The sequence below is a fragment of the Podarcis pityusensis genome (assembly GCF_964106645.2).
Source record: "Podarcis pityusensis genome assembly, chromosome: 6".
Taxonomy (NCBI): Eukaryota; Metazoa; Chordata; class Lepidosauria; order Squamata; family Lacertidae; genus Podarcis; species Podarcis pityusensis.
The window spans coordinates 10,070,447-10,095,941 of NC_138030.1; the positions used below are offsets into that span (position 1 = coordinate 10,070,447).

Genomic DNA, 25,495 nt, shown 5'->3' on the forward strand with positions numbered 1-25,495 from the left:
TCTTCCACGAGAGATCTGGAGGGTGGCAACATGAGAACGGGCCTTTTCTGTGGTGGCTCCCCATTTGTGCAGTGCTTTCCCTTGGGAGGCTCACTTGGCTCCATCATTACATATCTTTAGGCGCTAATCTTCTCTGCATCATTCCAATTTTTAGTGTATGTGCAGCCGAAGGTGAAAACATTTGTCTTCAGTCAGGCCTTGGGCTGCTTAATATTCTGTGATCCTTTAAATGTGTTTGTGGGAGAGGAGTTATTCGTTCATTTTTGCTTTATTATGTGTTTTGTTTTCTCGCTTTGCGTTTTTATGTTGTGAACCACCCTGTGATCTTTAGATGAAGGGCGGCACACAAATTTAATTTATCATCATCACTGAAAATCCTGGACTTAATATTTTTCAGCATCACACAGCGGGGGTCAACTGTGAGAGGTGCAGCCCAGGATACTATAAATCCCCAGACCATCAAATAGATTCACCATACATTTGCTATCGTGAGTATGCTGCCTCAAGTACATCATAGATACAGTCCAGTATCCAAAAGTGACATGTACAGTGTTGGGGTCAAGAGTACCTTTGCCTATCCCCCCCCCCCAAATGATGGGGGCCCTGCAGAGCAGAACCCCATAAAGTGCTGTTGAGAGAGAAAAAATGCTGTTGAGGGAGGGGAAAACTGACTTTCTGCTATGTCTTGTGTGCTCTGAAGCAGTTCTCTAAATCTCCATGTCTTAAGTTTCAGTTACACACTGCCAAGGTAACAAGCTCTTCTTATGTTCTTACCTTGCCCATAGTTTCTGGATTGTATTCTTAATTGCTGGGGTTGATTATTTCATGCCAAATAGTGGTGGTGATGGGATTAGGATTTTTCAGAAGCTGTATTGAGACGCATCTGCTGATATTGTGGTTTGACCAGAGTATGTTTTAGGCAATGCAGGAGAACGGGCAAGAAATCTTTGTGGTTTAGGAAGGGTCAGGATATCATACACCAGATGGGCAGGGTATAAATAATAAATTCTTCTTCTTCTTCTTCACCTTAGCCCATAGTAAATATGGGTCACCCCGTTGAAGAGCAGCCCCGTTGTGGTCCGCGTGGACCAATGTGTACTCTCTGCCTCTGGTTTGAACTGGAAGAGGAAGTTCATTGTAATTTCTTCCTTTCTAGGTTGCAATTGCGACTCAGACTTCACAGATGGCACCTGTGAGGACCTCACTGGCCGCTGTTACTGCAAGCCAAATTACACAGGGGAGCATTGCGACTCGTGTGCGGATGGCTACGTGGAGTTCCCGCACTGTTATCGTACGTATTGCTCTCACAGCCCATGAGGCCTTTCAGCATAAGCTAAGCGCTGTGAGTTTCCAGAGGCCAGCATTCTGGTCCTTGCCATGTTTGTGATGGAGCCTGCTTCAGGCCCTCTTTTTTGGATTACTGCACAGCAGCCTTGGCCTCTGGCTTCCAAAAATCCGCTTCTTACAGTGTCTTGCTAAACCTTTTAATGGGATTGCTGGTGGTGGTGTGTGTGTGTGATTTAGAGAGCGATAGAGCACTTAATTTCTGAACTGTAACAAAAGTAATATTTTGGAACCTAGAAGGGCTTATTTACAGAGGACTGGATTTATTTTAGACTAATGCATAGTGATGAATTCGTTACTTTTCTTGAGCATGGAACTAACATTTCCATTGTCTTTCCCTTCATTTAGCTGAACCAGTTTACTCATACAATGACACTGGAGAGCAAGTCCTCCCAGCTGGGCAGATAATAAGTAAGCTCATCTTCCTGTCCCCCCATCCCTACTTTTAAGAAATTACTATGCTCCTTTTACTATGGTTGGTCCCTTAAGATCATTGCAGCAGTAACTTATTGGCAATTGGGAGTCCTGGTGTACCATGTGCACATTTAACTTAATCCTTTTTTCTTCCCTCTCGCCACTTTCCAGACTGCGACTGCAATGTTGCTGGGACAAGAGGGAACGCCTGCCGGAAAGATGCTCAAACGGGGTTGTGTTTGTGCAAACCCAACTTCCAAGGGACTCAGTGTGACCAGTGTGTGCCTGGGTACTATGGACCAGGTTGCCAACGTGAGTAAACGAAGCCAATGGGTTCTGCTGAACTCATAGGCAGCCCTCCTGTTTTGAGAGTTGAGATGGTAGGCTTTCTTTTGTAGTTGTGGTGCTGTGGTTGCAACAGAGCTCTCAGTTTGCAGAGCTTTTCATAAGCCAGTGGTGGCCAAACTCGGCCCTCCAGCTGTTTTGGGACTACAGCTCCCATCATCCTGAGCTAACAGAACCAGTGGTCAGGGATGATGGGAATTGTAGTCCCAAAACATCAGGAGGGCTGAATTTGGCCACCACTTTCATAAGCCAAAGCTACAACTCTTTGCCTCCAAGGAATGTATAGTCTAAAGGAGAGATGGGCAGGCTTCTGAGATCATAGGAGCCAACTCTTGGGGGCTTCGGCCCCCACAATGTAATATTTGAGGGAGCCGGACAACTCCCCCCCCCCCCAGTTGATGGGCATTCCCATCCAAATGGTGTGTGTGTGCTACATCATGTGATTGATTATGTGGGGAGGGCTTACTTGGGCCCTTGCAATATTTTATTCAGGTTGGTCCCCCTGTTTGAGATCTACTTCGTTTTTCACTAGAACCACAGGGTCTACCGATCAGTAAAGGTAAAGGGACCCCTGACCATTTAAGTCCAGTCATGACCGACTCTGGGGTTGCGGTGCTCATCTTGCTTTATTGGCCAAGGGAGCCGGCGTACAGCTTCCGGGTCATGTGGCCAGCATGACTAAGCCACTTCTGGCGAACCAGAGCAGCGCACAGAAATGCCGTTTACCTTCCCGCCGGAGTGGTACCTATTTATCTACTTGCACTTTGATGTGCTTTCGAACTGCTAGGTTGGCAGGAGCAGGGACCGAGTAACGGGAGCTCACCCCATTGCGGGGATTCGAACCGCCGACCTTCTGATCGGCAATTCCTAGGCTCTGTGGCTTAACCCACAGCGCCACCCGTGTCTGAGATCTACTTTGTTTTTCACTAGAACCCCAGGGTCTACCAATCAGAGCCTTATGCAAAATACATTGTGGACAATATCCAGCTAAGTCATACTAAGAGCAGGCCCTTTAAAATAAATGGACAAGATACTTAAGGCTATTTATTTCAATGGACAACTATAATCCACAGTTTAGAATTCGAAGAGCAGGGTACCCCTGAGCCTAGGAATTCATTTTGAGTACCAGAAGTGAAATCTCAAGTTTTGTCCCTATGGATGTGAAGAAAAACTTGGAATCAGATATGTCTGCTAGTTGCTGTTTTACAGCAAAGTGCAGCCAAATAACCGTTTGTTTGTGTTTTGCTCCCACAGCATGCCAGTGCTCTGGCCCTGGCTACTATGATGGCACATGTGACAGTGAGACTGGCCAGTGTCTTTGTCGAGCTGGTTTTGAAGGCTACACGTGCGATCAGTGTGCCCCTGGCTACTTCAACTACCCACTGTGCCAGCGTGAGTTTTCAGACACATCACCACATTAATCACTGTGGGCTTTGGCAAGTGCATGTTCTGCAAATGCCTGCATCTTTCTCGGTTCTCACGAGTTCCTATTGGTTGCACAGGGGCATTTGGGTATGTGCAGGCAGCATACAGTGAAGTCTCTCTCATGCTCAGTGGCTGTACTTGCACCCTTCCTCATCCTTCCACTGTAATCCTGTTTGGGTTTGTTCCTTCCCCCTTGCTCTGCCACTATACCAGTATTAGCCAAAAAGCTGGACATTATTTGAAAAACACAAAACTGGAAGCAGAACAAATTCTGCTAAGCCAAGTAATTATATGAAAATATTTTTCATTGTCTAATGCCAATAGGACGACAAGATTTTCATTTCCTTAGTACAAAATTTGTGTTTATTTTTTAAATGCAGCATAGATTCTTGAGTATGGGTTGGTGGGTGCAGATCCCGATTTCATTAGACCTGGCATTGTTCTGTCCCTTGTGTGCTCCCAAACACCTATCCTGTTAGCCTGCTTGGCCCATACTTAACCTTTGCAGTGATGCTCAAGTCCTCTATTTGAGACCCCAAAGTTCTGAACCCTGGATATTATTTTCGTTGCAGTTTGTGGCTGCAGTGCTGTTGGGACATTGCCAGAAGGCTGCGATGCCTCTGGAAGGTGCTTCTGCAGGCCTGAATATGTTGGGCCTCACTGCGACCAGTGCAGCGTTGGATATCACTCATACCCTCACTGCCAAGGTATGCCAGGTTGTGAAACGGCTAGCAGGGAAGAGGCAGATTCTGTAATTAATTGACACAAAAGAAAGAAGTCTCTCTTCTATCAAATCAAGACCTAAGGAAAGGGTGTTATCTGCCACTGTTGTTGTGAAGAAAATCTCGGAAATGGGTCCAATGCATCTGCTAAAACCTGGGGTATTTCCCCTCCCCCTCATGTGCATTAGATACTTCCAAGTGGAGCTAGTTTCCTCTATTGCTCGAAGGCAGAGAACTGTGACTTCAAAGGACACTTTAGGCTTTCCCTTCCTGTTGATGTCTCAGTTCACTTCCTGCCTTTGTTCGGAGCAGAACACAGCTCTCCCTTGTATTTTCCAAATTAAGATCTGCCCTCTTTTCCTTGTGATTCTTCCTTTTGTCTTTCTGACTCCTGTTCTTTTCAGATTATCTATACCTTGCCATCCTTTCTGATTCAGTAGTATCGGTGTTCTCTTCAGAAACAGGAATTTTACCAAGCAGTATTTAGGGAACTCGTACCTGCATATTGCCTGTAATTTAAAATGGGGGAGAAGGTATCCAGACACATTAAAGCCCCCTAAAAGTATTTATGTGACAATGCCAGCTATCACATGGTCCTGCCACCCAATAGCTACAAAGGTTCATAAATGCTAGTCAGCTGTGTGTATGGACATGGCTATTGGAACCTGCTTGTTCTACAACAGTGTGAGGAACCTTCACCCCTCCAGGTCTTGTTGAATGACAGCTTACATCATCCCAGGTCCTTGATCCGGCTTGCTGGGTCTGCTGGGCATTAAGAGTATAGAATAGAATCATGGAAGGGACCATGAGGGTCATCTAGTCCAACCCCCTGCAAAGCAGGAATCTTTTCCCCAACGTGAGGCTTGAACTCACGACCCTGAGATTAAGAGTCTCATTCTCTTCCAACCGAGCTGTGGTTCAGCAACATCTGGAGGGCCAAGGGTTCCTTCTACAAGGAAAGATAGCTTGTCTCGGAAGGGAAAGTTCAGCTGCCTATTAAGAGACTGTGGCATTTGGTTTGGAATGAAATAATTAATTTTACAAGCAGACAAAATAATCAATATTCCAAGCGTTTCCAATGTATGTTGGTGCCCTCGCCTATTGACTTCTGCAACCTCTTTCTGTGCTTTCCCCCCCACCCCCCACAGCTTGCTCCTGTGACCCCCGGGGAGCTCTGGACAACGACTGCAGCCCTGTTGGTCAGTGCCATTGCCACTCAAATTATATAGGCCACACATGCAACCAGTGTGCCCCAGGCTTTTATGGGTACCCTACCTGTACAGGTGAGTCATGTTGCTATACCAACTCTGCAGTTCTTTGTGTTCACAAGGGTCTTTGACTTCAGTCCCTTTTGGTTCACGTGGCAGGGGTATGTATGCTTTATTACATGAGTTTTTTGTGTTTGCTTCTTTGAAAATGATGCGAAAAAAGGAGTGGAGAGGTTACACAGGTAAACGGCTGGAAAGGTCATAGGATTAGGATGCTATTCTCCATGCATTATTAGCCATCCTCATTCCATTCAAGATGGCATACAATGCAAATATGCACATGTGGTTCCTGGTTAGATTTCATTGCTCGTTATCAAAGAATTGCTGTAGGATGCACTGTCCCTGAGTCACACAGCTGATAGATTCTAACATTTTTTATATTCTCTTCCTCTGCTAAATGTGGAAAACATGAGCTCTGGCCAACTGGCTTAGCTTCCAGGGCTGATATTGGCAGTGTGTTTTTGAAGAGGCTGGAAGCTTAGATCTCACAGACCTGGTGGAAGAAGGCTATTCATTTATTTTGTTACGCATTCATTAGCACCTAAAAAATGCATGGTGCAATAGAAACAAGTATTGAGAGAGGAACGTAGGCACGATGCCGTGCAAAGTCTTAAAGGCCAGAAATTGCCTTACTATAATAAAACAATCAAACATTTCCTTTTCTTAGGTGGCAACAGTTATGTTAAGCATTTCCCAGTTTAAAGTCTTTGTTGGCCTAAGAAGCTCTTTAGGTGTTAAATGTAAAAACTAAAATAAAAAATTATTGCATGCCCATTTTAGAGTTTCTTTCACTCAAGGCAAGGGGGAGAGAACCTTTCCAACCCCAAGGGCCGTATTCTCTTTTATGCAACCTTCCAAGGGCCACATACAATCATGTGTGAGGCTAGAGGCAAAAGTGAGCAGAATATTAGATGTGAATTATACCTTTGTGCAGCAGGCTAGTTGCTTCACTTACACACATCCCTCTCTCTCTCATACAGGCAAATAAGAAGCATTATTAGAGTTCAAGGACACATTCCAGCCAGGCAGAAACCCTCAAGAAGGGTACAAAGCAGGGTTGATGAGGAGTGTGGTCTAGGGAGATTAGGTAAAGGTAAAGGGACCCCTGACCATTAGGTCCAGTTGTGGCCGACTCTGGGGTTGTGGCGCTCATCTCGCTTTATTGGCCAAGGGAGCCGAAGTACAGCTTCCGGGTCATGTTGCCAGCATGACTAAGCCGCTTCAGGTGAACCAGAGCAGCGCGCGGAAACGCCGTTTACCTTTCCGCCGGAGCGGTACCTATTTATCTACTTGCACTTTGGCGTGCTTTCGAACTGCTAGGTTGGCAGGAGCAGGGACCGAGCAACGGGAGCTCACCCCGTTGCAGGGATTCGAACTGCCAACCTTCTGATCGGCAAGTCCTAGGCTCTGTGGTTTAACCCACAGTGCCACCCGCGTCCCCTCAGGGCCAAATAGAGAAGCCTGGAGGGGGCTGCATTTGCCTCCTGGTCCTGAGTTTCCCGTATTTGACTAAGGGTTTGCTTAGAAAGGAGAAGTGTCCAGGCTGCTATCTTTTGTTAAACAACAGCAACAACCCCAAAACATGTGATCCTACCCAGAGGACATGAGCTGCTCTTGGGTTGCATGGTGTATACAACTGAGGTTGCAAAAATGCATAAATGTTGAGTTTGTTTATCTATACCCTTTCCCCAAGGGTGTAAAGCAATGCTTTGGAATGAAGAAAGTACTATGTACAGCAGGTGCTGTTTTTAGATAAATGTGCACACGAGTTAAGGCACGCACCATGTTAGAATAGACTTTCCCTTGTGCATGATAAAACGGGAGAGTGCCTTTCTTCGTGATGGTGGAAACAAAGGGAAGAGGCACCTTGGATCGCCATAAAAAAAAAGAGATAAAATATCCACCAAGAAGGGGATGGGAAGCGTGCATTTAAGGTCTCCCCGCCCCAAGAGCTTCTTAAGCCAAACAGCCCCTGAGCCAAGAAGTCATTATTGACATCTGTTCCCGAAGAAGGAACTAATCCTTTCTAGAAATGTGTCGGCCACCCAGTGCTTTTTTTTCTAGAAAAAGAGGTGCCAGTACACACCATGAAGTTGTTATAGTAAGTGCCACACTTTTTAAGGTGCTGGTTTTGACCTTTAAAGCCCTCTGCGGCCTAGGACCCACGTACCTACGGGACCGTCTCTTCTGGTAAGCCCCACGGAGGACCTTTTGGAGGTCCCAAGTCGCAAGGTGGTTAGATTGGTCTCAGCTAGGGTCAGGGCCTTTTCAGTACTGGCCCTGATTTGGTGGAACACTCTGTCACAAGAGACTAGGGCCCTGCGGGACTTGACATCTTTCCGCAGGGCCTGCAAGACAGAGCTGTTCCGCCTGGCCTTTGGTTTGGACTCAGTCTGACCCTTATGTTTCCCTCCCCTTATGGTTTTGATCTATGGGCTACTTTTAAAATGAAGCTGCATTTTAAATTGTATTTTAACCTGTATTTTAAATTGCCCCCCCCCCCCAATTCGGTGCCAGTACTGCATTCCCTTGAGTACCTTCTGGGGGGAGCACTGCAGGCACCTATATAAAAAACAGACAGTTCTTAAGAAAAAACAGTTGTTTTCTCTCCAGTTTTTGTGGCCTTTTATGATGGTGCCGCCAACTATGGTTGACATGGGTCCTTACTTTAAAAGTCTTACTGTCTGTCCTAATGCTTTCTGGCCTGTCTTTTTTTACATCCTCCTCAGCTTGCCACTGTTCCCCAGAAGGCTCTCTCTATGGCACCTGTGATCAGGAGACGGGACAGTGCAGTTGTCGGCAGAGAGTAATGGGGCAGCGCTGTGATACCTGCATTCCTGGGGCTTACGGTTTCCCGCAGTGTGAAGGTAGCTCCGCCTATTCCACTTGCTGTGCAGCTTCTGTGTCACACAAGCATGAACTCTTTATGTACCTCAGTACCCAAAGCCCCAGGCAGCATCAGCATTGCTTGATTAAAAACAAAAAAGTAAATAAACGTGAATAGTGTGGAAACGAAAAATTGCTAAAATTAATGGATTTTAATGCAGAGCTCATCCGCTAACTTCACTTGGCAGATCAATTTGCTTTTCACTTTTTTTGTAATATTTTTTTATTGGTTTTCAGCAGTGTATAAACACAACAGTAAGTTTCCCCCATGCTTTTCACTTTGTTAAGTGCTGCTTTGGAGTGGTTTTTCCTGAGCTCTGATACCACTTTTTCTTTTGCTCAGTGCCAATCACAACCCGGTAGCTGCCCCACCAGATCCACAATACAGTTAAAGCACCATCCCAGAAAACTCTGCATTTATTTATCCTGCTTTATATTGAAATCATTTATATACTGCTTAACATTTCCAAAAAACAAAACCCATTTCCTAGGTGGTTTAACACCCTGTTTTAAAAACATCAAACAGAACATTGGAAAATATTAGAATAAAACAAATGAAAATCGAATATAAAATTAAAAAATCCCACAAATTTAAAGCATTATAACTATCAGGAAAACAAAAAAAATTCTCTTAAACATAAGGAACAATCAATACACGTAAACTCTAAAAACAAAAACACAAAAGAAAATCCACATATAAAGTATTAATAGTGACTAAACTGCATCTAATCTTTTCCCTCTTAGCTGATTCCGTTTGTTATATGAGTGCTGGCTCTTATCTGTTTGTGTGGTTGTTTTTCTCTCTCTGCTTCAGTGGGCTCTTGTAATCCAGCGGGGCTTGCAAATGCAGACCCTTCCCTACCAGTGGTGAGTACTTCCTGTTTCTGTTGGATCTTAGTTTTGATTATTTTATTTTTTTATGCATCATGTTAAATTTTTAAAATTTATTATACACCTCATTGAGCGTAATGAAAACTGGCATCTCCGCCTCATCCAAAAGAGTAGATGCTTTGCATGCAGAAGGTTCGAGGTTCATTCTCTGGTGTCTCTGATTGAAAGACCAGGTAGCAGATGATGGTGAAGAACTTTGGGCCAGATTCCTCTACCCGATTCCATAAGCAGAAACCAGTACAGTGGTACCTCAGGTTAAGTACTTAATTCGTTCTGGAGGTCCGTTCTTAACTATTTCTGGGTTAGCGGAGTCTATAACCTGAAGCATATGTAACCTGAAGTGTATGTAACCCGAGGTACCACTGTACAAGGATTCCTGCTAGTGCAGCAGGGTTTTGCTGCCACCAGAACCGAGCACAAGGGGAAGAGATGGGTCCTTTGGGCAAGCAGGCAGATCAAGGAAATGATCTTCTTAGCGCAACGTTCAATTCCATCCTCTGCCTGAGGCTCTGAATGGTGCCACTGCCAGAGAGTAAACAATACAGGTCTAGATGGACATAAGGCAGCTTCCTGTGTTCCTAATCTGCATTGCCTTTGATTGTCTTGATCATGGGTAGGCAAACTAAGGCCCGGGGGCCAGATCCGGCCCAATCGCCTTCTAAATCCGGCCCGCGGACAGTCAAGGAATCAGCCTGTTTTCACATGAGTAGAATGTGTGCTTTTATTTAAAACGCATCTCAACCCAGAGATGTGGGGCATAGGAATTCAATCATTCCGCCCCCTCCAAAATATAGACCGCCCCCACCCCCCCAGCTGAAAAAGTTTGCTGACCCCTGGTCTTGAGCCTTAGTACGCGATTTCAGATCTCTCTCTCTCTCTGCCTCCCCCTTTCCCCTCCTCCTCAGGGGTCCTGCGAATGTCGAGCCTATGTGGAAGGTGAAGCTTGTGATAGGTGCAAACCGCTCTACTGGAACCTGACTCCAGATAACCCATTTGGATGCATGAGTAAGACCCTTCCCATGTCATTCTTCCAGGAAGCTGCTCATCCAAGCCACTCTGGTGATTTAAGGAGAAGAGGCTTCCCATTTCTCCTCTTCATTTTCTGAACACATTGCGGAGGCGAAGCTATGGGGGCAGGGGAAGCCTTTGGGCGTGGGCCACAGCCAAACAGAATAGTTGAGGTGCTCTGGTATCCTTTAATGCTGAATGGAAACAAGGATCAGCAGAGCAAGTATGGGAAGCCAGCAAAACTTGTGCTATCTTAAATTAAAGTGGGATAAAGGTAAAGGTACCCCTGCCCGTACGGGCCAGTCGTGTCCGACTCTAGGGTTGTGCGCTCATCTCACTCTAGAGGCTGGGAGCCAGCGCTGTCTGAAGACACTTCCGGGTCACGTGGCCAGCGTGACGAAGCTGCTCTGGCGAGCCAGCACCAGTGCAGCACACGGAAACGCCATTTACCTTCCCGCTATAAAGCGGTACCTATTTATCTACTTGCACTTAGGGGTGCTTTCGAACTGCTAGGTGGGCAGGAGCTGGGACCGAAAGACAGGAGCTCACCCTGCCGCGGGGATTCGAACCACCGACCATACGATCGGCAAGTCCTAGGCACTGAGGTTTTACCCACAGCGCCACCCGCGTCCCTAAAGTGGGATAAGTTGCCCTTATTTGAAACTCTATTCAGGAGTGCTGGCAGAGTTAAAACAAGATACTGCAGTCAAGTTTGATTTACTCCACTATTTTTGCCACTTTCTCTCTGTCTGTCTATATATCTTGGGGGAGCCACCAACTGTCCTGGGGTAGATTAGTACACAGTGTTAGTTTAGACCAGCTCATTCCAAGTTTTTGCTGAATGTCCTCTTTGCCCTTACATAGCAGATCAAGAGTTTACAACCACGACTGTGACTTCATTTGGGGGCCTTTACTGTCCTACTGACTTCTGCCATTTTTGCCTGCCTGCCTGAGGATTAGCTGGCATCCAGCTAACTTCAAGTTAATTGCTGGATAGACTTGAGGAGTCATCTAACTACCCCTTTCTGTTTCCCCTAGGCTGCCAGTGCGACACCATGGGGACAGTTGCAGGTGTTGCTGAATGCCAGCAAGTAAGTTTCACACCGTGTGATGAAATCCACTCTGAGGTCCCGGCTAGGACCAAGGTCCTGCCAGGAGAAACACTCGCCTTGATGCCTTTTTTACCTTGAAACATATCATCCCAAGTGGAACAAGCCATTATAAATCTCATCTTAACTCCTGCTCTACAGAGCTGTTCTGCTGCTTCCTGACTGTTTACCAGTGCATTTTGGCAACTGCACACTAGATGACCAGAAGCATTCTGGAGATATTTTAATTTTCATGCAACAGCATTATTACAACACTGATTTATTTAGAAATTTGTTGCCTGCTTTTCATTATCAAGTAATCCCCAAACTGGGGGTAATAAAACACAATCTGATTGTACAACCAATCAGAACAATGAAGCTGTCAAAACAGGCAAGAGCACAAAGATAAAAACTAAGTGCAGCGTCACATATGTAATCAATAGCCTGAGTGAATATGTTGATCCTCAACTCACTTGGCGCAAAAAGCTTATAACTTTGTGCCAACTGTCTTTAAGGTGGGAGTTCCGTGATCGAGGTGCCTCTTGAATTATACTCGATTTATTCCAATGCAAGGCATGGGCAATAAAACAGACATTGCTTTTATTTTCTATTGCTTTCATGAAGTTTCAGTAAATGACACGATGTTCTTCTAATATTTCTGTGAGCATTAGGGCTACAGCAGAGGTTTCTGGTTGTTGTTTTTAGGGCAAAGCAGAGCAGCTGCTGTTGCAGTTCGCAGCCTTTGTCCCCTTTCTCATTCTTTCACTCCTCATCTTTCTTTGCCCATACAAGAAAAGCCAGCTAAGGACAGGGAGGTTAATTTTGGGGAGCTGCCGCAGGCTGATTTTAACATGTGGCCTGTGTCTCCTAGGGCGACGGACACTGCTTCTGCAAGCCCAATACCTGTGGTCAGTTCTGTTCAACTTGTAAAGAAGGATACTACAACCTGGAGAGCGGGAATTACTTCGGCTGTCAAGGTGTGTTCTTTTTTTTCTGTATCATGCTGCTATCTGTTAGCCATTGTGTGGGGACAAAAGTCACAGAGCCCATTAGCTGGAACAGTTGTCCTGTCAACATGGGAAGCAGGGTTCCGGTGCAGGGAGGACATATTAAGGGAAAGAACAGATTTACTCAAGACTTGGTCTCTGTTAGATTAAAAATAATGATAGAGTGAATCTTTCTCTCTCCATCCTTCTGAAATTTTGACTGGCTATATGCTGTGTTGTCCTTCCTCCCAGGTATTTCTTTGCATTTTGTGGGTTGGCTTAGAAATCGTTTCCCCCTCCTTTCCAATTATTGCCAAATTTGTGCACAGCCAGTCATGCACTTCTTTTATATACAGATACATATATACACCTCCAACCCTCATACACACCTAGCTCAAACCTCATCAAGGTAGTTAAAAAAAGGCGTGGGGGGAGGAAGATCTTGACACCTTTTAAGGAGGTCAGCTGTAGCATCAGATCAAAGGAAAGGAAGGAGGTAAAGAAGTCTCTTTAGAGAAGATTGATGGAAAGGTTGGAGGTGCAGTCACTCAGGCTTTAAAAATCAATTTCAAAAAAGTCAAAAAGGTAGAGGAAAACGAGCAAGCCCAGATGAAAGGAGTTGAAAAAGGTTTATTGAAACAGGCATTACTGAGAGACGTTGATTAAACTGGTACCTATTTTATGATATACTGTATTTTCCGTGTATAAGACTAGGTTTCCCCCTAAAAAATAATGTCAAAAATTAGGGAGCATCTTATACACAGGGCCATCTCTCCCCCCCCCCCCATTTTCTTAAATCTGAGTCCCCCAAAATAGAGGACGTCTTATACATGGGGGCATCTTATAGACGGAAAAATACGGTACTTTATTTTTAGACCAAGAGAATGGAAGTTGAGCTTAGATCAAAGCCGGACACTGTATTGGGTACAGATTGCGCAGCTTCTTGATCTACAACAGAACAAAGCGTGCTAAAATTGGCTGGGTTGTTGTCCTTCATCAGTAATACAAACAGATACATCTATGGCACTGAAAGGACCGGGAGTATCCATTGCTGTCTATTTTTATTAACTATGCAAGGCTGTATCCTTGGATGAGTTAGGATTATGAGGAGTGGTCTGCAAACGGTGATGGGGAGACTGCCTGGTAGGGAAACAGCAGGCATAGCTTCTGAAATAGAACAGGGAGGCAGTGGAAACGGATCCAGGCAAGGCCAGAAGCCAACGCGAAAGCAGATACAATGGAATAAAAATAGTGTGCCATGCCACTGCAACTCCCTTTGGTGCCAGGCTATTTGGGGCCCGTTAGCAACTGCAGAATGTAAAGACGTGTGCTTCCTATCTACAGGATGCCACTGTGACATCGGTGGGGCAGCCGGACCGGCGTGTGACGAGAAGACTGGATCCTGTCGCTGCAGGCTGAATACGCAAGGCCCCACTTGCACTCAGTAAGAGGCTGGCTGCAGCTGTGATGGGCAAACCTGTGGCGTTAGCTGCCTTGTTGTCTTGGGTTTCAAACCCAGCATTAGCCTTCTGTGTATTCAGTGGGTGGGGTGGAGAATGTGAATGGGTCATTTGGGGGAACAGACTAAGTGAGATGTGCATAGATGATGTAAAAGGTTCTTCACCTATGTTTGTGGTTCTGCGGGTTTTTAAGTGGGGGCAGGGGGAAGCTGACTGAAGGGGAACATGATACAGTGGTACCTTGGGTCAAGAACTTAATTCATTCTGGAGGTCTGTTCTTAACCTGAAACTGTTCTTTAGCTAATGGGGCCTCCTGCTGCCACCATGCCACCACAGAGCGATTTCTGTTCTCATCCTGAAGCAAAGTTCTTAACCCGAGGTACTGTTTCTGGGTTAGTGGCGTCTGTAACCTGAAGCGTCTGTAACCCGAGGTACCACTGCACAGGTTTATAAAATTATGAAAAGAATTCCTCTCTCCCCCCCCCCCCTTCTGCCAGCAATCTTGTGAAGTTGTTTGGTTGGAGAGGTAGGGAGGGAAAATATCCTGACGGTCATCTATTCCAATCCTCTGCAATGCAGGAATGTGTCTGTGGCCTGTGTATAAAACATGAAAAGCTGCATGTCATTTATGTAATCATTCTGGGCAGATGATCGGTATTTTCTTGGGGTATGGATGCAAATGTCCTAAGCTAGAGTGACTGACTGCGTTGACTAAATACAGTGGTGCCTCGCAAGACAAAATTAATCCGTTCCGCAAGTGTCTTCGTCTAGCGGTTTTTTCGTCTTGCGAAGCAACCCTATTAGCGGATTAGCGCTATTAGCGGTTTAGCGGCTATTAAAGGTTTATCGGCTTAACGGATTAGCTGCTAAAAGGCTATTACAGGCTTAGCGGCTTAGATAAAGGGGGGGGGGAGCGGAAAAAAAATCTCAAGACTCGCAAGACATTTTCGTCTTGCGAAGCAAGCCCATAGGGAAATTCGTCCTGCGAAGCAACTCAAAAACGGAAAACCCTTTCGTCTAGCGGGTTTTCCGTCTTGCAAGGCATTCGTCTTGCGGGGCACCACTGTACTAGTTTGGGTTTTTGCTTGCTTAGTTCATCCCAGACATGTTGAAGCTGAGTCTTTCCTACATTGTGGTGCAGATGGAAACCCAGGCTGTTAAGAGTGTGCCTCACTTTTTATCTGCAGACCAGCAATAGACCATTATATCCCTGACCTTCATCACCTGAAATACGAGCTGGAAGAGGGGACTACACTGGATGGACGGCCTGTTCGATTTGGCTACAACCCCTTGGAATTTGAGAATTTCAGCTGGAGAGGATATGCACAAATGTCTTCCATCCAGGTAGGCCTTAACTCCCCACCTCTTTCCTTGGGCAGATAGTAAAGGCAGCTTCAAATGTTATGGATTTCACAAGAGCAAAGCACTTCCACACAGAGAAAAGGATAAAAAATATATGCATGCTGAGAAGCTGCAGTCAGCTGCAGCTACTCATCATCTGTACTCCAAATGTTCCTGCAATGAAATAATGCATGATCCATGCATGAGTTTCAAGATTTTAATATGTGTAAGTGCTTGCACTATTGGAAATATGTGGTGTTTGAAGTGACTTTCAAGACGAGAGATCTCCTATGCATTTTACCCAAAGGGACTCCTAAAAACAGACAGAGCCCAATGCAAGCAGTCGCTCCATATTTGTGTGCATATGCTTCTACACTGAAAGCCTGTTCGTGCTAATGTGCTCTTTAGGCTTAGAAAGAGAACAGCGGGATGATAGGAGAGGTCCCAAGTCCTGGAACCGCTTCATTATGTCAGCCTTAGTTCATTTAGGGGGAGATGGCCAGGCAGGAACTATATAAGGGGACTGCCAGTTAGAAAGACAACACACAAACAGGTCTCCTAAAGGGCTATTCTCCCTCTTCCTGTTGCAACTCTGCATAACATCTCCCTGCTCCTCAAAGGAAAGGAAAACCCTCTTTGCTTTTTCCTGTGCTGCATGTGGCTTTAGTTGCTCTTTCATCTGTTGAAGAGGGTGGCTTGTTTATTTCAGGCTTTTGTATGCTTGAATGACAAGAGAATGAGACTGTAACATCTGCTGAGCTTGCTCCCACCTGAGATGTTGTTACTCTCTGAAATCTGGAGACCTCACAGAGAGAAAGTGTTTATGTGTGGTCTGTGTGGTTCATTTGAAACTCTCTTATATGACTTTATTCTTTAGGAGAGGGTTCTTAGATTAAAGATTATTTTTGTTTTATTTCTGCCCCTTAGGAAAATGAGCTTAAGGACAGACTTTCCTTGTTCTCTTTAAATTTTTTTTTTATGGTGCCTGCTCTCTCATTCCTTGTGCCATTGTTACAGTCCCACTCTTAGCCTTTAATAGCCAGAGGCTCACAAAAGTGCTCATTCGACAATTTAGTTACTGTCTGAAAGGTGCAAATGAACCTTTGAAGGTAGTCTTTTGTCTTGCTATAGAAACCCCCAGCTTTCTTGGAGAGAGGTACATGCCTTGCTTAGCCTTCTCGGAAATGTCAGCTTGAACTGGAGCACCACAGCTAATCCGCATATTCTGTTTGCACGTGGTTAATCTGATTTGCATGGATTCTTGATGCCAGCCCATTGGTGTGGACAACTCCCAGTCTTTCCACTTGCATTTTCCAATCAGTTAATGTCTCAAACATGGCAGTCTTTATAAATGCCAGGAGATACAAGAGCAAAATTAATTTTAGGCTCATAATGCCCACACATTTTTTATGATGTAGTGATGATTTTGAGATTTTTGAAAGTTTGCATGCAGTCTTAATATCACAGAGAGTTGTGTGTATGTGCACATCTGCTTTCAAGAAAGATACATGCCGTGCTTCCCCCCCCCCCCCGCTAGAAAAATAGGTGCCAGAACTCACCATTAAGTTGTTACAGTAAGTGCCACACCTTTTAACCAAAAAAAGAGAGGTGCTGGTACTGCGTACTTTTGAGTACCCCCTGAATTAAAAAAACAACAACACTGGATATAGGTGTCCTTAACCACCCATTGGCATTCCTATCCACATCTTTCTCACAATCAGACTGATGTGTAAACTTTTCCCATGTTAGTGTTAGGAATTATTTGCAGGGCCACTTTTGTGATTTTTACTTGCAAAATAGGAAGCAGCCTTCCTAAGGACATCAGAGCCCTGTTGAATCAGACCCTGTGATTTTGCCTAAAGGTAAAGGGACCTCTGTCCATTAGGTCCAGTCGTGACTGACTCTGGGGTTGCGGCGCTCATCTCGCTTTATTGGCCGAGGGAGCCGGCGTACAGCTTCTGGGTCATGTGGCCAGCATGACTAAGCCGCTTCTGGCGGACCAGAGCAGCGCACGGAAATGCCGTTTCCCTTCCCGCCAGAGCAATACCTATTTACTTGCACTTTGACGTGCTTTCGAACTGCTAGGTTGGCAGGAGCAAGGACTGACTGAGCAACGGGAGCTCATCCCGTTGCGGGGATTCGAACCGCCGACCTTCTGATCGGCAAGCCCTAGGCTCTGTGGTTTAACCCACAGCACCACCCGCATCTCCTCCCCCTTTAATGGCATCTAAGCGGCAGGCCATCACTGCACCTTGTGGCAATGGGTTATGAATTTTGTATGCACTCGGTGTGCTTCTCTTTAGAAGTCATCTTCTCTCGTCTCTCCCTTTTCTCCCTTCGGCTCTTGACTATGGAATGTCTGTTTCTGGCTGGATAGATAGCCTTAGTGGAATGTGCAGCGAGTGTTTCAGAGGCATCTTTCCAGGCCATCCCATTAAGAGCAGGATGGGGCTGGCTTGATTTCCTCACCTGCTTTGGCATGCTGCTTTTGGGAGCAGGAATACGGGAGTGCTGTGCTTGAGCTGGTGGCTGGTGGCAGGTGACGGTGGAGGTTTATTTAAGGTGTGCTCTGCTTCTCTCCCCTTTCTCTCCCACCAGCCCAAGGTAGTGGTGACCCTCAGTGTGACCTCCCCTGACCTGTTCCGCCTCGTCTTCCGCTACGTCAACCGGGGGCCTGCAAATGTGGAAGGGAGGGTCTCAGGCCTTGAGGAAGGAAAGTTTAATGTTTGTGGCAACTGTAAGTGCATTTTTCACTTCTAGACTAACCCCTTTCGAAAACCAGTTGATAAAGGAGCCGACCTTTGCTTTTTCTTGCAAAGCAGCGTTTTTCTTCTCCCTCCCCAAAAGCCACCACCACCACCACTCATTTCGTAGATTTTGGATCTCCTCAAGCAGTTTGCTCTTAGGAACCACAAAGGGTGGGGAACCTAGCGAGGCAAAGAGAGAGACAGAGAGAGAGAGACAGGCAGGGCAGGTAACAGACTCGCTGTCTGCCCTGCAATGATAATGTGCCCGATGTGCTTTTTCACCTTTTGCAGAACAAAGTCAAAGTCACAGTGCGGGTCAGAGAAGCGGAGATCTATCTCTTCCATGTCATCTTGAGATATATTAACTCAGGAAGTGCCACTGTGTACGGCAAAATTACAGCTTATCAGCCACGAAGGAGAGGTAAGGACCCCAGATTTCTCTTGTCCCCCCAATTCCATAATTGATCTGTTGTCGCGGTTTCCATTCTCAAGCTGCTCTGTGTTGCTGATCAAACAAAGCATTTTCTGAAGCAACCTATTTTCATATACTGTTCTAGAATTGAGGAGAAAGCCCAATAATTGTTATGCTTTGTATTCATACCTCTCCTCACTCAGGCTTTTGCTTAAGTGTGCCTTCAAACCAGTGAACATCCTCAGCAATTCAGTTTGTTTTGTTTTCTGCAAATGCTTATTGTATATAAAACTGTGATAATTGATCATTGTGACTGGGAAAATATGATGAGGTAGGATTTTAGTGCTAAACTGTTAAGTTACAGCTTGAGTCCCATTTTTTGAGCCTGTTGACCAGAGGATGTTAAGAGGGAATTTGTTTCTCTTTGGTGTTAAACAAGGCAAAGTAACATTTAGATGGCTTTGATCCAGCAGGCTATTATTATTATGTTCTTATTTTTCTTCCAAATCATTACAATCGTCATTCACAGTGAATTGCATTCTGAAGAGGTGAAGTACAGTCATACCTCCGGTTACAGACGCTTCAGGTTGCGTTTTTTCGGGTTACGGACCCGCCGAAACCCAGAAGTATCAAACGGGTTCCTTCTGAGTTTCGGGGGTCACGCATGCGCAGAAGCGCTAAATCATGCTTTGCGCATGCGCAGAAGTGCTGAATCGCAACCCGTGCATGCGCAGATGCACCGCTGTGGGTTGTGAATACTGCAGGTTGCGAACGCGCCTCCCGCACGGATCATGTTCGGAATCCAAGCGTCCACTGTATAGGGAGAAGACTTTAAAACAAATAAAATCGTCTATGGATTGTATTCAATGCTCACAGTAGACCCATCGAAATTAATAGGCATGGCTGACTTAGTTTTATCGATTTCAGTGGGTGTGGTCTGAGTAGAACTTAGTTGCCTGCAATCCTGATAAAACAAACAAGCTTAACTAGATCATATCCCGTATGTCTGAAAGATAAGGAAAATATTGTTTGAACCCCGTGCTTTGATTGCAGTAGCAGTCAGGAAGGATTCCACTGGCAGCCTGTGGAATGGGATGTACTAATGGGATGTAGTTTTAGTTCTTTGCTGCTTTAGCCACACTGTGGCATATATATGCAAATGTGGAATGCAAGAAAGCTGGTCAATTTTATGTCTAGCCTGGTGCATGGTAACTCTTCCAGTTCCTCAGCTCACTTTCAAATCCTCATTCATGCTGACAGCAGAGTTAACTGCAATTGCTACCGTAGTGCTAGCCTTGAAATATTATGTTTGGGCAATGGAAGGCTTTTCTGAAAGTGGGGCGGGGAGGCAATTTTGTTAATAGAGTTCATTTTTAGCCATATAACTTTTACCTTCAGGGGTGCCGATTTTCACTTTTATTGATTCAGAAGGGGAGCAACTCTTATCTCAATAGGCGGCTGCAGTAGCTGATTTATTAAAAAGGAATTCACGATTTAGTCCGTGGAGCACTGCATTATAGCACTGTTGCTGGCAAAGTCTGCACAGAAGTGGCATTTCCAGGCACTGTTGGGAATGTTTTCACTGAACTTAAAAGGACATTTTTATGTCATTAAAGAGGCGCTTTTTACATGCATTTATAAAACACAAGTTTATTTCATTAAAGAAATGCAGCTAACGTATTTCAATATGAAATTTATGATATTATTTCAGGAAACATACAAATTTAACAAATAAAACATACAAATAAGTTGAGGCCCCCCACCCCCACCCCAGCGCTTCTAGAATTGAGTTTGGCCATTCTCTTGAGCGCTCAGGGACAAGATGCACAAGTCACCAGTGCTTCCTGTTCCTTCTGTGACGTTACCACATTGGAAATTGGAAATTGTGTTGGTTCCTGAAGTGCCGACAACTTGCTCATCTTCTGGACCTGGGTGGGGAAAATGTGAAGTTTACCTTTTGATATGATGCTATCTGAACAGGAAGCATGAGAAAGGTGTGTAACAGCAGTGATTTTGACCAGTAGTGACTGGTCCAATTTCAGTTCACCTTCAGCCAGCCACCAACTGCCTTCTTAGTTACAACCAGAAAGGAGTGATACTGTCCGTCAGCTTCCTATGCCTTCGTCTCTGTGTGGTCCTTGCAGAACTCAGCAGGGAAGAAGATGGGATCTGCCTATCAATCGGCTGTAGCTCCAGTTACTGTAGGGTCCCCCTGCCCTAGAATCATAGAATCATAGAGTTGGAAGAGACCACAAGGGCCATCGAGTCCAACTCCCTGCCAAGCAGGAAACACCATCAGAGCACTCCTGACATATGGTTGTCAAGCCTCTGCTTAAAGACCTCCAAAGAAGGAGACTCCACCACACTCCTTGGCAGCAAATTCCACTGTCGAACAGCTCTTACTGTCAGGAAGTTCTTCCTAATGTTTAGGTGGAATCTTCTTTCTTGTAGTTTGGATCCATTGTTCCGTGTCCGCTTCTCTTGAGCAGCAGAAAACAACCTTTCTCCCTCCTCTATGTGACATCCTTTTATATATTTGAACATGGCTATCATATCACCCCTTAACCTCCTCTTCTCCAGGCTAAACATGCCCAGCTCCCTTAGCCATTCCTCATAAGGCATCGTTTCCTGGCCTTTGACCATTTTGGTTGCCCTCCTCTGGACACGTTCCAGTTTGTCAGTGTCCTCTGCCCCACAAGTCCCCAAAGGCACTAATCACCACTGCTTTCTGATAGCACCCTCAGTCTAGGCTCCTTCCATGTGGTGGTCATTCTGACAAGGTATGAGAACTGGAATGTGAACACCTCTGGGGATCATGTGATACACGTCTGTCGCAGATAGCTTCTGTGCCTTGAAAAGAGTTAGCTTTTATGATGGAAAAGGAGAACATGTTATAAGATCTTGGGTGTTTTAGCTCTGCTGTGTTGACACACGTTTTACCGCTGATTGTTTTATTTAGTTAGTTTTGCAGTTGGTTTCATTCCTTTTGATTTTTGGGGATTTTTTTTTTAAACCTTTTATTGTTACCTGCCCAGGGGAGAATGTTAATTGGGCCATATGCTAATGATTTAAATACAATTTATCTCCATGTTTGCTGGCTGATTTGCTTTCCTTGTGGCCAGGTTGTGCAGTGTGATGTGTGTGATACACTCAGATGAAGTGGAGGATGAGTGCATGCCCCACCCCCACCCCCAAAAAGGATCCTAACTTGATTAAAAAAATCTTTTGCTTCTTGGAAATAAATGGCTTTATTCTTAAGGCTATCTGATATGATAAGGATTGTTTGTGCAAGAGACTTCACCTAAATGCATTGACTTTGCTAACAGGGACACTTATTTCTGCTAACTTGATAATCCCTTAAATTTCCCTGAATATGTTTTCATTATTGACTGTTCTTTATTAATGATACTTTAAGGACAGCGTACAGATTGGCCTTTATCGTCTGTGCTCTTGCAGCAATCACTTCTGCTAGTATTCATTATAGGACTGCAATCACTGAGGAAAGTCAGTATCCCTTTACTCTTTTCTCCCCGTTTGCAAGATGAATATATACCACATCTCACTGTCTGTTAAGGTTGCCCTACTTTGTGGGGGGGGGGGGGAGAGAGATGGGGAGGAGATTGGACCTGGTTCTGAAGGGGTACTATCTCTTGTTCCTGTTGTATGTCTCTCTGCAAATGTTTTGTTTGTTTGTTAGATTTATACATCACAACCTTCAGCACAGCTGCTCTCAAGGCAGTTAGCAATAAGATGAAATAATACCATCAAATGGTTTAAAAATAAATAAAACAGGAAAAGAATATTGCAAACCATGCAGGCAAAACAATTGTGTGGGTCTTTCTAATGCAATCCGCGCCATGGCGTGTGCTCCCGTTGTCCTGCCCCAGATTCTGCCAACCTAGCATTTTGAAAGCATACCAGTGCAAGTAGGTAAATAGGTACCGCTATGACGGGAGGGTAAACGGTGTTTTCATGCGCTCTGGCACTCGTCACTGTCCTCCGTGTACCAGAAGCAGTTTAGTCATGCTCGCCACATGACCCGGAAAGCTGTCTGTGGACAAATGCCGGCTCCCTTGGCCTGAAAAGTGAGATGAGTGCTGCACCCCACAGTCAAATTGGACTGGACTTAACTGTCCAGGGGTCCTTTACCTTTTACCTTTACATCATTGGAAGAGTATGACCCATCCATCCAGCTTCTTTTATGTGTTGAAGGACAGCAGCAATATAAAACAATAACAAGTAAGGAGGCATCCAGGGTACAGTAAAGATTAATTTTACTCGTTTACAGTGGGCGCTCGGGTTGCGAACGTGATCCGTGCGGGATGCACGTTCGCAACCCACAGCGTTTGCATCCCGCAGGGGTGCATTTGCACACGTGTGGGTTGCGATTCAGCGCTTATGCGCAAAGCGCAATTTAGTGTTTCTGTGCATGCACGACTGCTGAAACCCAGAAGTAACCTGTTCCGGTACTTCCAGGTTTTGGCGGGTCCGTAACCCGAAAAATGCAACCTGAAGCGTCTGTAACCTGAGGTATGACTGTATTTTATATTCAGTTTATTTTGTTTTGAGTGAATGTTTTTCATCGGGGGCAGCTGTAGACATTGTTGCAAAGAATTCAGTTTTCAACAATGGATACAGAACACAGTTTTCAGCTAGAAATAACAGTGGGCTCCAAACAAGCTATGCATTCCAAGTATAGTGGTACCTCGGGTTAAGGACTTAATTAGTTCCGGAGGTTCGTACTTAACCTGAAACTGTTCTTAACCTGAAGCACCACTTTAGCTAATGGGGCCTCCCGCTGCGGCTGCACCACTGGAGCACGATTTCTGTTCTCATCCTGAAGCAAAGTTCTTAACCTGAAGCACTATTTCTGGGTTAGCAGAGTCTGTAACCTGAAGCGTATGTAACCTGAAGCGTATGTAACCCGAGGTACCACTGTATACTTCGACTGTAAGCTTCCTCCTTTCTTTGCGAAGCTGAGACACCTGGATATTGCAAAGTTTGCAACATCAACCTGTTAATGGAATCTTTTGAGGGTGTGTTGAGACACAAGGTCTAGACCAGGGGTCAGCAAGGCTTACCAGGAATGGGCCGGATTACTCCCTCAGAGATCCTCCATGGGCCAGACCGGCGCAGCGCCACGCCAGAAATAGCATTTGCACATATCCGCAGCGCCAGAAATCGCTTCTGTGCATGCCCAGATGCCGAAAATCATACCCATGGGCCTTAGGTTGCTGACCCCTGGTCTAGACACATGCATATGGAACATGGCAAGCTGCTCACCAGGTGCACATGGTCTCCTTTTCCACGAGGAAGACGAAACCACAGAGAATTAACTTGGAAACTCTTCCTCCGTTCGACTATGGTTGCAATTTGTGGGCAGTCATTTAATTTTATCCTGATTCTAATTTTTAAGCTGTATTTTAATCAATTGTTTGATTGTGTTTTAATGTATTTGATATTTGATGTTAGCAGCCCTGAGCCCAGTCTTGGCCGGGGAGGGCGGGGTATAAATAAAAATTTACTTACTTACTTTTGAAACTCCTCGGAACCACTCCAGAAATCTCGCACACCTTCTAGATGGAAATGAAAGCTGATTTTTTCCCCCCAATTGCAGATACAGAACAGACAAAGCAGATTGTATTTGTGCCCACAAAAGAGCCGGCTTTTGTCACTGTTCCTCAGAACAGCTTTGGGGAGCCGTTTGTGCTGAGTCCTAATGTGTGGTCTCTGGTCATTGAAGTCGAGGATGTACTACTGGTAAGGGTGGCCGTCCTCCCCTTTTCTCCCCTTTGGGTCAGGACCGTGGCGAGAAAAACTAAGTCTTGCATTTTTACCCTTCCTTCCAGGATTACATGGTCCTGTTGCCCAGTTCCTACTACGAGGCTCCTATATTGCAGCTCAGAGTCTCAGATCCTTGCACCTACGGCCCATCTCCTGAACAAGTTGGTCAGAAGTAAGGCTTCCATTTTCATCTTTGCTATAGGATTAGATCGTACTGGAGCCGATTTCCTTGGCTCAGATTTCCAGTACTTCATTCTAGCAGACACCTTTATACTGAGAGAGAGAAAAAAGCTATTCCTCTTCCTTTCTAGCTGCCTCCTGTATAAGTACGTGCCTGTGGAGCAGTTCCCCTTTGGGTCAGGAGACGATGCTATATGTAAGGTGGACAACAGCTTGCCGAGACCCTGTCCGAAAGTGCAGGTTTTGCCTACGTACCCTGAGATGGTGGAATGCAATGGAAGAGATGTAAGTGGTCCTGCTCACACTGATGCCATTCTAAAGGCAGCCCTGTTTAGGGAAGCTTTTAATATTTAATAGGTTATTGTATTTTAGTGTTTTGTTGGAAGCCGCCCAGAGTGGCTGGGGAAACCCAGCCAGATGGGCGGGGTATAAATAATAAATTATTATTATTATTATTATTATTCACCACTGAAAACTTGTAGTGCTGCTCTCTAGCTAATAATAATAATAATAATAATAATAATAATTTATTTGTACCTCACCCATCTGGCTGGGTTTCCCTAGCCACTCTGGGTGGCTTCCAACAAAGATTAAAAATACATTAATTGTATTAATTAAGAAGCATTGCACTCTTCTCCAGGTAGCATGAATTTCTTTCTCCCCATTGGTCACCTCGCGTTAATCTAAGCACTGTCCCTGATGCCTTTTGGGAAGTACTTTTAACTGGCCAGATCTGTTGATGATACATAATGGCCACATGAAATTTCCATGTTGAGAGGCAGAACGCCACTGAATTATGGGCAGCTGGGGAGCAACAGCAAGGGAGGGCTGTTGGCGTCATCTCCTACTTGGGGGCTTCCTGTTTGGGAATCTATAGATGCTGGACTTAGATGGACCCAACTGGATCCAATCCAGCAGGGCTCGTCTTAGGTTCTTGAGATGTGGGGAGTGCATCTGGGAGCCAGTGTGGTGCAGTGGTTAAGAGCAGTAGACTTGTAATCTGGTGAACCGGGTTCGCGTCCTCGCTCCTCCACTTGCAGCTGCTGGGTGACCTTGGGCTAGTCACACTTCTCTGAAGTCTCTCAGCCCCACTCACCTCACAGAGTGTTTGTTGTGGGGGAGGAAGGGAAAGGAGATTGTTAGCCACTTTGAGACTCCTTAGGGTAGTGATAAAGCAGGATATCAAATCCAAAC

The 25,495-nt window shown here is 45.3% G+C and overlaps 1 protein-coding gene across 4 annotated transcripts in view; it reads left to right on the forward strand.

The window, feature by feature from the left end:
• LAMA5 (laminin subunit alpha 5) overlaps positions 1 to 25,495 on the forward strand; it is a 230,839-nt gene that overhangs the window by 130,298 nt on the left and 75,046 nt on the right. For all 4 annotated transcript variants that reach the window (XM_081010969.1, XM_081010970.1, XM_081010967.1 and 1 more), the window contains 18 exons: positions 398 to 488; positions 1,157 to 1,291; positions 1,693 to 1,755; positions 1,930 to 2,070; positions 3,358 to 3,495; positions 4,101 to 4,235; positions 5,399 to 5,533; positions 8,248 to 8,385; positions 9,219 to 9,271; positions 10,201 to 10,300; positions 11,342 to 11,394; positions 12,263 to 12,368; positions 13,722 to 13,821; positions 15,025 to 15,181; positions 18,217 to 18,346; positions 23,955 to 24,097; positions 24,187 to 24,293; positions 24,433 to 24,586. In XM_081010969.1, the coding sequence (XP_080867095.1) occupies positions 398 to 488; positions 1,157 to 1,291; positions 1,693 to 1,755; positions 1,930 to 2,070; positions 3,358 to 3,495; positions 4,101 to 4,235; positions 5,399 to 5,533; positions 8,248 to 8,385; positions 9,219 to 9,271; positions 10,201 to 10,300; positions 11,342 to 11,394; positions 12,263 to 12,368; positions 13,722 to 13,821; positions 15,025 to 15,181; positions 18,217 to 18,346; positions 23,955 to 24,097; positions 24,187 to 24,293; positions 24,433 to 24,586 (2,079 nt within the window). The remainder of the gene's footprint in view (positions 1 to 397; positions 489 to 1,156; positions 1,292 to 1,692; positions 1,756 to 1,929; positions 2,071 to 3,357; positions 3,496 to 4,100; positions 4,236 to 5,398; positions 5,534 to 8,247; positions 8,386 to 9,218; positions 9,272 to 10,200; positions 10,301 to 11,341; positions 11,395 to 12,262; positions 12,369 to 13,721; positions 13,822 to 15,024; positions 15,182 to 18,216; positions 18,347 to 23,954; positions 24,098 to 24,186; positions 24,294 to 24,432; positions 24,587 to 25,495) is intronic.